At 47.8% G+C, this 11,310-nt stretch overlaps 3 protein-coding genes across 3 annotated transcripts; 2 read left to right on the top strand and 1 right to left on the bottom strand.

Annotated features, from left to right (window-relative positions):
• Window positions 1-5,697: 5,697 nt before the first annotated feature.
• Window positions 5,698-6,333, top strand: CCR75_000039 (uncharacterized protein; the record flags this gene model as incomplete). Its single annotated transcript, XM_067958147.1, has 1 exon — window positions 5,698-6,333. One exon carries the CDS (start codon window positions 5,698-5,700, stop codon window positions 6,331-6,333), a length of 636 nt encoding a protein of 211 aa, XP_067816291.1.
• A 655-nt stretch (window positions 6,334-6,988) lies between these two features.
• Window positions 6,989-8,725, top strand: CCR75_000040 (uncharacterized protein; the record flags this gene model as incomplete). Its single annotated transcript, XM_067958148.1, has 1 exon — window positions 6,989-8,725. The coding sequence occupies one exon, from the start codon at window positions 6,989-6,991 to the stop codon at window positions 8,564-8,566; it is 1,578 nt and encodes a 525-aa protein (XP_067817028.1). The 3' UTR covers window positions 8,567-8,725.
• A 227-nt stretch (window positions 8,726-8,952) lies between these two features.
• Window positions 8,953-9,403, bottom strand: CCR75_000041 (uncharacterized protein; the record flags this gene model as incomplete). The annotated part of the gene is made up of 2 exons (XM_067958149.1): window positions 8,953-8,964; window positions 9,023-9,403. 2 exons carry the CDS (start codon window positions 9,401-9,403, stop codon window positions 8,953-8,955), a joined length of 393 nt encoding a protein of 130 aa, XP_067817027.1.
• Window positions 9,404-11,310: the final 1,907 nt, after the last annotated feature.

Raw genomic sequence — 11,310 nt, 5'->3', positions numbered from 1 at the left:
GCTCCTTTGGCTCAGTTGGTAGAGCGTCAGTCTCATAATCTGAAGGTCGCCAGTTCGATCCTGGCAGGGAGCACTGCTTTAAATATTCTGAGCAGCAGCGTCGGTAGAAAATCCTATTGGTCAGATGATTTATGATTTGGAGCTGGTCCACACTGTCACGAAGTTGCGAGTTGCATGACGGGTATTAGTATCGCAATCGATGCAAATATCTTGTGAGTTCGTGGAATAGTGCCCAATAAAGATACTTAGCCTTGGGGAGGGATGACATCTTTTTCAAAGAAGCAATTTGATTTAACATAAAGGCTTCAAGTTGAGCTACATGAAGGCAGGTACGTATACAATTTGTTCCGGATTAGTAGGAGAATTGGGCCGTGAAACAAATATCGCTGCTTGTTTGTGATCGTGAAAATGTTACGTTTGCGAGTTGCCGCTTCTTTAACTCAGTCGAAAGGTTGTATTTGTTAGTAACATTAGACAGTGAAACCTCTCAATCTACCTAGCAAATGGCCAAGCTAACTGAAATTGCCATACCGGTGCCACATAGTACCGTGTTGGGTTTCTTTAACGTGCCTGCTTTTTTGTCTTCGCTGCACTCTGCTTGAACTCTTTCAGTAGCGCCGCATTTTGTTCTTCAACGCGCTGGGTGTGGGCCTTGTGACAGTTATTGGCCTTCGTCGGGTGTTTCAGGTCTTCCACAAACACGAATTGAAGTACACCATTCACTCCGGTCAAGTAATCATTCACGTCCGATAGTCCCACCCACTCGCCTTCATCCCAGACATGGTAAAAGCTGCCAGTAATATTTAACGCCATACAGTGGCGGCGTCCCGCACCGAAGTAGCAGTCCACCAAATACTTTCCGGGACCCAACCCCAACTCATAGAGAGCTAGTACGGTTCCCCTCGTCATCCCTCGAAACAAGTTTTTCTTCAGGGTTCCTTAATGCACCTCACGTGCTGCCCCGAGGTGCAACTTCCCCACCACAAGCAGCAACTCGGCTACCTTCGGCATACCGAGCCCATCCCCGGGCGGAATATTCTTTAACTGCTTAAACTTCTTCCACAGTCTTGCTGTCATTAGCCGATGTCCGGTAAAATTGCCGCGGACGTATTGCTCGAATTGGATGGACCGCTTCGTGTCGTCGATCCACTCATCGACCAGGTTACACATACTCCCCAGTCCATCCTCTCTTAGGTTGCCCCCGGCGTCCATGAGGCTTCTTTAGCGGAAAAATAAGTAAAAGTATACACCGAATTGCTTGCGTCGATCTCGAACTTGTTCAACCGGAAACTTTGTCCGTGTTACCCGTGTGAGGGCGCGCATGGCCGCTATCGCTCGTGGGGCGAGCGTTTTTTGCAATTCCCTCCAGCTGATTGTGCTGCTGTTTGTTTCGTTCGAGTGCCACCCTTGCCGTCTGGCACAGCTCGTACAAAAGCTATACTCGCCTTCTTTCCAATGGTGGGCGTCAGGCATCGCTTCATTTCCTTTAAAGTCATCATTGGAGTCGTCCTCCAGACCAGCAAGTCTCATTGCCGCGTCTGCCTGCATGTGCGTTAGCGCCGCTGCCATTGGCGAGGCGTCCGCAAGAGTTTTCCGCACAAGTCGAATAATTTCGGCAGGGGCCGTGGATTTCGTTCCCACACGCCCCACTTTCCCGAATGGCGTCGTTGTCGCTGGTGCCGGGGCCGACAAATCCTTCGCCACTCGGTCGGCCGGGACATTGTTGCGCCAGCACTCGAATCGTCAGGGTCCTTGCTCTTCGACTGGAACTTGCTCTTCAACTCTTCGGCTGCCACTTCCCGTGGCAAGGTCACCGCCGCGAAAGACTGCGTCAGCTCTTCGGAGTCTCGTTTGCGCGGCTCATCTTCCAAAGGCTCGGTCTCGCCGCTGACAACCTCTTCAAGACTCAGTGTCCCCCCACGTTTCCGGCGATAAACCTCGCGCGATAGGGTCTTGAATCGGCGTCGGTGGCTTCTCCGAGCCCTGGTCTGATGGCGCCGTCGCATAAGGACTCGCGGAGCTTAACGCCCCGTCGGTGCTCGTACCTGGCATGATGCTGATTGCTGGGCTTAAAAAATTCTTTACCTTGCTCCACGGCAAGTTAAAAAGTGAGAATATTGAGGGGGGGCTGAACACCACACATTTATAGGTATTTGGGTAACCTCGAAAAATTCGCATGTTCCTCTCCGCGGCATATTCAGTAATGATAAGAATGAGAATAATAAGGCTGAGGGAGGATGGCCTGCACCACCCATTTCCAGTCACCTTCGAATGACATTGACATATGTAAAATTATAATATGCGATTTCTTAATACCTTCGCAAAAAATACTGCCGTTCGCCCTGGTCCCCCATATTTTAAATTTGGTGTGTGTCACACAATATTTGGTTTTGTGATTTTTGTAGGCCACCTTCCCCTCATCGTCCAAGGGGAAGCATTAACTCCGTGAGCAGCAGCGGCAACTGCAGAATAGCACATGGGATTACGTACAAAATTACCCAGGAAGTATACATACCTGCAATCGGGTTCGTCCGTATGAAGTTGTGAAAGACGTGGTGTTGGTGCATAATCTGGACGATAATGTCTGCTTGTGTCGCTCGCTGGCCAGGGTCGTAGCGACGTCGAAGGCTGTGCCGAAAGTGGGCGCAAGCTGTCGAGGAAATGACCGGGGAAATGCTATTCAAAGTTTAATTATTACAATTTCGCTAGGAAGGGAGAGCTGGTGTTGGCTGCCACCCATCGCAGAGGCACCCGATGCGATCAGTCCAAAGGAAGTGGAGCGTTACCACTCGAATTGTGTGCCAGACGTCGTAAAGCACCACTTTGTTGTCTCTCCACTCTTCTCTTACTCTTGGTCGCATTGCCAGAACAATAGTCAGCCAAGCTACAGACGACAAAAAAATGGAGTCACTAATCGAGCTACATGCTCCCAGAGCTGCACGGCAAGCACACAGTCGAAGAACAAGTATTGTTCGGTCCCGATCGCGTTGCACCGCGGACGGACACAGATGCGAATGCGTGGGATGGACGCCTTCAAGAACCAGAACTGAGAGCGCATAGGCAGAAGCCGAAACGCGAGACGGAACTGCAAGTCTTCAACGACTGGGAGCAAAGTCACTCTCAAACGCTTGCTATAGTTGATAAACGACTGGATCTACTCTCGACCCACACGCTGCGAGTGAACTGTCATTGGGTGAGGTCTCGTTGGTGTTGCTGGCGATCACACAACACGAAGCAAGGCAGACCGTGGAATTGCAGGGACCAAGCACCATTTGACGCCGCTCCTGCAACCCAGGTATGGAGGTGCGTCGTGCGAAGCGGGCGGAACATGTAACAAACGCTCGTGTGGTCAATCGCTCGATAATCTGCGTCATTTTTAATCTTATGTTTCTTTCATTTTACGACGAGCCCAGGAATTTATCTGTGATCAACTATATTCGGGGTCCCAAGGGTGTCGGAAAGTCTTTTTTTGGCTAGTGTAGGAATCAAACCCGTGTCCGCAGGGTCACTAAGTCGATGCTTAGCCACTACACCAGGGTAGAACCTGCTCCTTTTGCTCATTAGTAGCGCGTCAGTCTCATAATCTAAAGGTCGCCAGTTCAATACTGGCAGGGAGGACTGCTTGATCATTCTGTGCAGCCGCATTGGTAGAAAACCCGTCTTTGTTCAGATCAGCTACGATTTGAAGCTGGTTTACCAAGTCACTTTTCACCAGGAGCAGTAACACTCAGTATGTGTTGGATCAACAGGACAAGAGATCAGCAAATTTTTCTTGATGTTGCCGGACCTATAGGGCGCTCCGCACGTACTGATCTCGGTCGCTTCTTTAATATACGCCTCGCCACTGCCATTTCGCAACAACAACGAATCCGTGTCCTCCGCCATTTTTAGCGGGAGGCCGATCATTTCGCTTAGCATTTCTAGGCACTAGTCTTGTGGTGCTATACTCATAGGCGCAGTGCCCTGTCTTTTGACAGCGATTGCATATTTGTGAAATGATCTGTCGCATGAAGAGCGAGGTTTATTGCTCTCAAACAAAACAGAGGTCCACTTGCTTCCGGCTGGACGATATGAACTAGAGTGGACGAAAGCCTTTTTTAACCTGAAGTCCACCTGTTCCGCTACAGAGATCGCTTGATCAAGCGTCTTTAAGTCGAGCCAGAGCAGGTGGGTTTTGGCAGGACTACCTGCAAGACCCTTAATGAACACAGTAATATGTGTTTGTTCATCAATCGGATGACTGACGATACAAATGACTAAGTATCGTGTATGTTGAGCATAAGCGTGAATATCACACTTGCCCTGCTTCAAATCCAGGAGGTCCGCTCGAGCCCTGGCACCTGGCGGCTCAAATAGCCGGGTCTTACAAAACTCATACGACAGAAACACATATGGGTCATGCTTGAACCCTAAGGCCGAAGGTTTGGCTGTGCGGCCAAGTTGGACAAGCCAAACTTCACTTTTGTGGCGTCGTAATCGACGCGGCGACCTCAATGGAATCGTCTTACTTGACAAGCCATCTTACAAAGGAGTCACCTTCGACTGCCTTAACCTGGAAATTCAAATGTTTTAGTTTTCGGCTCGACGCGAAAACTTCGGCCGGCTAGCAGCATGGACATGGTGCTGTCTCAACAGTTTTAGCTGTTTGACATACTGTTCTCCAAACACCTCTGTGTGATAAGAGCCTTGCTGGTGAAGCAAGGTTACCTTTTTTCAAGCCGCGTCTCGTTCATGTTGTATGAGCTCGGCGGTAGCCGAACGTTATCCGAGGGCGAAAAACATTGCACTAAGGGCTGGCCCTCGAACGGTCGAACTCATTCGACCGATCGCGTTCCGTTTGAGGTCACTCAATTAAGTGGACCTCTCACGCGTAGCGTGAAAGCGTCATACGGGCGTGAAAGCTCCTTTCCACTGTATCTAATTTGTACATGTCGGATGGTACGTGCGTGGTCGTTGTACCGACCACGAAGTGCTTCCAGGTACCTTTTGCTAGTACTACCTCACTACTAGCTAACCTATACTGATTACAGTGAAGGTAAATGTGCCGCCGAGTACTTTACGTCACGACGTGTGAAGTAGAGTTTTTAGCTTGCTAAGAACGCCTGGCAAGGGGTCATGACGAAGGTAGACTTAGCATAGGGAAAAGTAAGACTGTAGTAATATAATTAAGTTCCAACGGATTGTAATCCCTGACTGACTTGATGTATTAATCTAAGAATGTATTAGGACTCATTGCTCACCGCCCATTTGCGCCTCTAGCAGCGATTGGTAGAGTTGATTTGAAAATTAAACTCCACCATGAACAGAATTGTGGCCCTGGTGCCGTGTATGATATTGGAAACGAAAAGAAAAAAATATCTAACTTTATTCTCCTAGTTTACAATATTTATGTAACTGTACATCCCGTTTTGAAACGCATCGGAAAGAAGCTTGATTTAAAAGCTGGTGGATGGTTAACTTTAGCTGAAGACACCGCTTCTAAAGTGTCGTTTGTCACCCACCAACATTCAAATCAGTATTTCTTCTGTTTGTCATTATGGGTGATGCAGACGGTTTTTATAACGAAAACCAAGATATATTTAGTAGGTGATTAAAACCAAAGTTCTGCTTTTTTATTACTTTAATTGTTATATTTTAATGTTGAATTGTCCAAATTCAAATTCACTTTTTTTTTGACACCGTGGCTGTCAAGCACTCATGAAGCAGGACGCTAAAAGTACGCTAAGTTGCCGCAAGACGAATGGGAAGGGTTTACGTGTGGCCATCGTGCATACCAAGTGGAACGCCGAGGTGGTTAACTCTTTAGTTTCGGCCGCAAAGTCGGAATTGTTTCGTTCTGGAGTGTCTGAGAGCGACCTTGTGATCGCTGACGTGTCAGGCGCTTACGAGTTACCCTACGCCGCCAGCCGCCTGATCGCATCGCAGAAGTTCGATGCCGTCATTTGTGTGGGAACACTAATTAAGGGAGAAACCATGCATTTTGAGTACATATGTGAAGCCGTCTCGCAGGGAATTATGCGTGTGCAGCTGGACACGGGCGTGCCTGTGATCTTCGGCGTCCTCGCGGTGCTCAGCGAAGGACAAGCCAAGGACCGCGCGGGCCTGTCGGGTAAGGGCCACAATCACGGCACCGAATGGGCGCAGACTGCAGTCGAAATGGCACGATTTCGCGAGGCGACCTTGCAGGGCGGCTGCCCGATGCGCATGCACGAAAGTCTTCCATACAACAGTCTGCAGGACTGCCCATTCTTTTCTATTTCAACGTGGCTACACATTGCGACTCTAGGTGTGCTTGGCTTTGTTGCTGCCTCGGTGGTGAAGAAACTAGCCTAACAATTTCGAAGACTGATACAATTATAATGCCTTACAAAACGAAGTTTTGTTTTTCTACCCTTGGCTATTCATTTAGTTCTATAGATTTTTTTTCATGGCGGCAACCTTACTGCCGCTGGTCAGATGGAAGCTACTGCTGCCTATAGCTCGCGTGTTATTTACATGCAAAAAAAATTGTCACTGTTTTTCGAACCGTGTCGTGAAATGCAAAGCCAAACTTATCACGCACAGCTATTTACAGTGGAACGTTCAGTCTGGAGATGCGTCAGCTATCTAACACAAGGTATGCAGCACAGCAAGTGTGCATTAAATCCTCGAGATCCGACGCTTTCGGCATCATTCGCTCAATTTCACGAGGTGGCAGCTTGCTGACAATGCTTCCATCTAATGCTAGAATCTTTAAACTGCTTTTCCCACCTCGCTTGCTCCCTCTGTCAAGCCTCGTGACATTAACACACGCAACCTCGTCGGTAGCCTAAACGCTATAAATGGGTCAGCACCTCCACATTTGATCAGATGTCCATATTTTTGAGAAACAGGTCTTGCTTTAACATCATTTCTATTTAATTCTAGCAATAGTCAAGTGAGGGGGCGCAAGGCAAAAACTATTTTGAATCATAGTTGCTTCCATTTTAAGTATTTCGATCTTCGCACCATGTCGAACTCACACCTTAGTTGCGATCAGATGAATGCCTTGCGAAAAGATGAGTTAGAGCAGTGGAAATTGCAGGAAAATGCAGCTGACCTCATGGTACCGCTCATTGGCCGCCTCTACCGTGAAAATAATGTGGTGAGCGTGCTTTTTGGCAAGGGACTTGTGCACAAGAATAGTATCGATATTATCAAGCTGCACAATTATGTGTGCAAGTACGTGGGCAAGAGCCTCCAGCCTACCGAGACACTCGTGGTGCTGCTTGCAGTAGCTCAGTATGCAACTAATGCGCGTGACATCCGTATCGATCTTGGCCGCACATTTGTATTTATGGAGAAGGAAGTCCTCGATGTGCAGGCTCAGACCACAATCGAGACCCGCGAATCGAAGATTCTAATGCTCGGAGAGATCCTCAATGAAAAAATGGCCTCGCTGACTCAGGCTCCTACCCTTATACCGCGCGACGTAATTTTGTATGGATTTGGTCGCATCGGTCGTCTGCTTGCCCGCCTTCTCATTGAAAAGAGCGGCCCTGGAGTCAAGCTCATGCTCCGTGCTATTGTTGTACGTCAAGGCAGTAATAAAGGAGATCTTATGAAGCGTGCTAGCCTGCTACGTCGTGACTCAGTGCACGGCCCATTTCATGGTAGCATCACGTTTAACGAGGAAGCGAACGCCATCATTGCCAATGGGAACCTCATTCAGATCCTTTACTCGGATGGACCAGATAAGTGCGACTATACTAAACATGGCATTCAAAATGCTATTGTCATTGACAACACTGGTCGCTGGCGAGATGCTGATGTGTTAGGACTGCATCTACAATCTCCAGGTGTTTCCAAGGTCCTACTGACGGCGCCTGCGAAAGGCACCGTGCCAACGATTGTAGCGGGCGTCAACGACGATTGCATATCGACAGCTGACAATATTTTCTCGGCTGCCTCGTGCACGACTAATGCCATTGCACCGTCGCTGTATGTACTTGAAAAGCAGTTTGGTATACAAGGAGGTCACATTGAAACGGTGCACTCTTTCACGAACGATCAGAATCTGATTGATAATTATCACCAAAAAGAGCGTCGTGGTCGCAGTGCAGTGCTTAATATGGTAATCACCGAGACGGGCGCTGCAGCTGCTGTGGCCAAGTGCCTCCCGACACTCGAAGGTAAGCTCACTGCTAATGCTATTCGTGTGCCGACGCCGAATGTATCGTTGGCTATTCTCAATTTGACGCTCGACCCGGTCAAAGCGATAGGGATTACCAAAGATTCTATAAACTCATTAATGTCTAAAGTATCGGTGGATTCACCACTTCAGAATCAAATTGACTTTGTGAACTCGGCAGAAGTCGCGTCGACTGACTTTATTGGTAGTCGTGCCGCTGGGACAGTGGACGGAAAGGCAACTATTGTGGATGGGAACAAAGTGATACTATACATCTGGTACGACAACGAGTTTGGCTACAGCTGCCAGGTTATAAGGGTCGTCCAGCGTTTAATGGGAATAAATCACACACGCTTTCCCACAAAGGATCAGGTCGCAGCGATAGACCGCTCACTCGCTCTCAAGTGGAGTCACTGACTTCTACCCAAAGAGAAGATCGATTCATTTAGCTGACTTTTGTAAATCTTTAGAAAATACTTTTGATTGCAGCAATTTGTGCGTAATGATCTTGTGAAAACGTCAGTTTTACGAAATTAAAAACAAGCATTAAAACGAAAATATTGGCCGTAACACAAATATTTTTCGTATCAACCTTCGTCGTGTTTCAAGTGAAATTTCAAACGTTAGCGAAAAATCTTCGACATTAAATTACTAAGCAAAGCTTCACAATGAGCTCAAGACAATTCAATAACTGGTGCCTTCCATGCTGATCAAACTAAACCATAACAATATTTATCGAGCACGCTTCCACACTCCACAACATTCTTAATTTAACTATTCCCCAATTCAAACTGATGAGAATATCACTCCTCCCACTGTATGACCAAATGCAAAATTCAACACCGATTCATATATATGTAAAGCATTTCTTACCTCATCAGAAATGGCTAAAGGCTCGTATGTCGTTTGCGATGGACCAAGCTTCTGCCGCATGATGTCCTTCAGCTCCTTTACTTTGACATCTTCGTTAAAACGAATCTTTCGATCTGTTTTGTTGATGACTGGTGGCTGGTAACTCTTAAGCAAGAGCGATGAAATCACAACGGACACAGACGAAAAAGCCATGGCCAGACCAGCACACGCAGGCGGCATCATCCGATGGATTAGAGGAAAGAACACACCAGCAGCGAGAGGAATACCAACGATATTGTAAACAATTGAAAAGAAGAAGTTCACTTTAATACGAGAAAACACGACGCGTGCCAGGTCGAGCGCCACTACGACATCTGTCAGCGCACTTTTCACTAAAATCATATCAGCTTCTGCCTTCGCAATCTGTGTACCAGCGCCAATAGCCATGCCAATGTCCGACTGTGCTAAAGCTGGAGCGTCGTTTATCCCATCGCCAACCATGCACACAATGCGTGGCTTCAACGTCACTGGGTTAACTTGCGACTGAAGAGCCTTTATCTGAGAAGCTTTTTCGCCCGGTAATGCCACTGCCTTCACGTGATTGATACCCATCTGGCGGGCAATCGCACTGGCTGTTCGAAGATTATCACCCGTAATGAGCCACACATCTAATCCCATGGATTTTAAATGATTCACAACGGCTGCAGCCCCCGGACGAGGAGCGTCCGCCAAGGCAATGACACCCACGAGCTTATTTTTCACGCACACCACTACAACAGTCTTCCCCTCCATCTCCATTCGTGCACGTGTGTACGCATCTTCTCTGAAATTTCAATGCCTTTCTCCTCACAATACTCCAAATTGCCCACCAGTACATTCGACGGAGTGGATCGAGACGTTACTGAACTAGCTGCTACCACGCCTTCAATACCACGGCCAGGAATTACACACACATTTGTCGGGTCCTTTAATTCCAACTTTTCATGCTCGGTTGCAGCCATTACAATAGCCTTACCAAGAACGTGCTCGCTCACACACTCCAAGGAAGCTCCGTAATAAAGCAGTTCACGAGGCGTGTATAGTCGATCGGCAACAATGACATCGCGAACGGACGGGTGTCCTACAGTTAATGTTCCTGTCTTGTCGAACACAATGGTATCGATGTAGCGAGCTGTCTCCAATGCACGACCCCCTTTGATAAGCACACCATGTTTCGCACCAATCCCACAGCCAACCATGACAGCTGTTGGCGCTGCGAGACCCAAAGCACATGGGCACGCGATCACAACGACGGATATTGCAAACAATATTGACAGAAAGAAATCATCTGCATGGCCATTACTTGTTGATCCCCCCAGATCAAGTTTCCAATCTACAGGCACAATGCTCATTGACAAAAGCACAATCCAAGTGGTAAATGTCAAGAGCGATAACACGAGAACACACGGAGCGAAAATCGATGACAGCCAGTCTGCGTATGCCTGGATCGGAGCCTTGTGAAGCTGAGCATCTTCAATCAACGCACAGATTTGTGCCAACGCCGAGCTCTCGCCTCCCGTGCAGCTCGATTTAATTAACAATGTGCCCTGTTGATTAACCGTCGAGCCAAAGACATAATCACCTTCTTTCTTAATAATTGGCATACTTTCACCCGTCAGCATCGATTCGTCCGTGGTACTGGATCCAGACTTCACGACACCGTCGGTCGGAATATTAGCTCCCGGTAAAATACGAAGCAGATCACCCCGCTGGACCAATTCAATCGGAATCTCACGATCTCTCGTACCATTTCCAACGACAAGCAGCGCTGTTTTTGGCTGCAGTTTCATAAGTTCAAACAATGCATCTGCCGTCTTGCCCTTTGCCATTGACTCCATATACTTGCCAAGAGTCACAAATGTAATCAACATTGCCGACGACTCGAAAAAGTGGTGGCCATTGTAATTCTCGTGCACAGCTGAACCAATGAGCGACACCAGACTGTACATATAAGACATACTCGTGCCAGCGACAACCAGAAAATCCATTCCCATTGCGCCATGCTGCAGAGCTTTCCATGTTGCCACATAGAACCGTTGACCGACGCCAAATTGCACGGGAGTGGCCAATAAAAAGAGCAGCAAAAGCTTCAAAGTTACCGCATTTATCACACGGGTCATTAAAATCATTTCAATGGCAGGAATGTACATGAATACCATGTGAATAAGCATCGCTGGAAGGGAGAAAATCATGGCTGTGGTAAGCAACTTACGCCACTTGGTTACTTCCGACTTGCTCATGGCATTTTGGTCAATCGTCTCGGATGCCAC

This window comes from Bremia lactucae, linkage group LG4 (genome assembly GCF_004359215.1).
Source record: "Bremia lactucae strain SF5 linkage group LG4, whole genome shotgun sequence".
Lineage (NCBI taxonomy): Eukaryota > Oomycota > Peronosporomycetes > Peronosporales > Peronosporaceae > Bremia > Bremia lactucae.
This window is presented reverse-complemented; position numbering and strand designations above follow the sequence as displayed.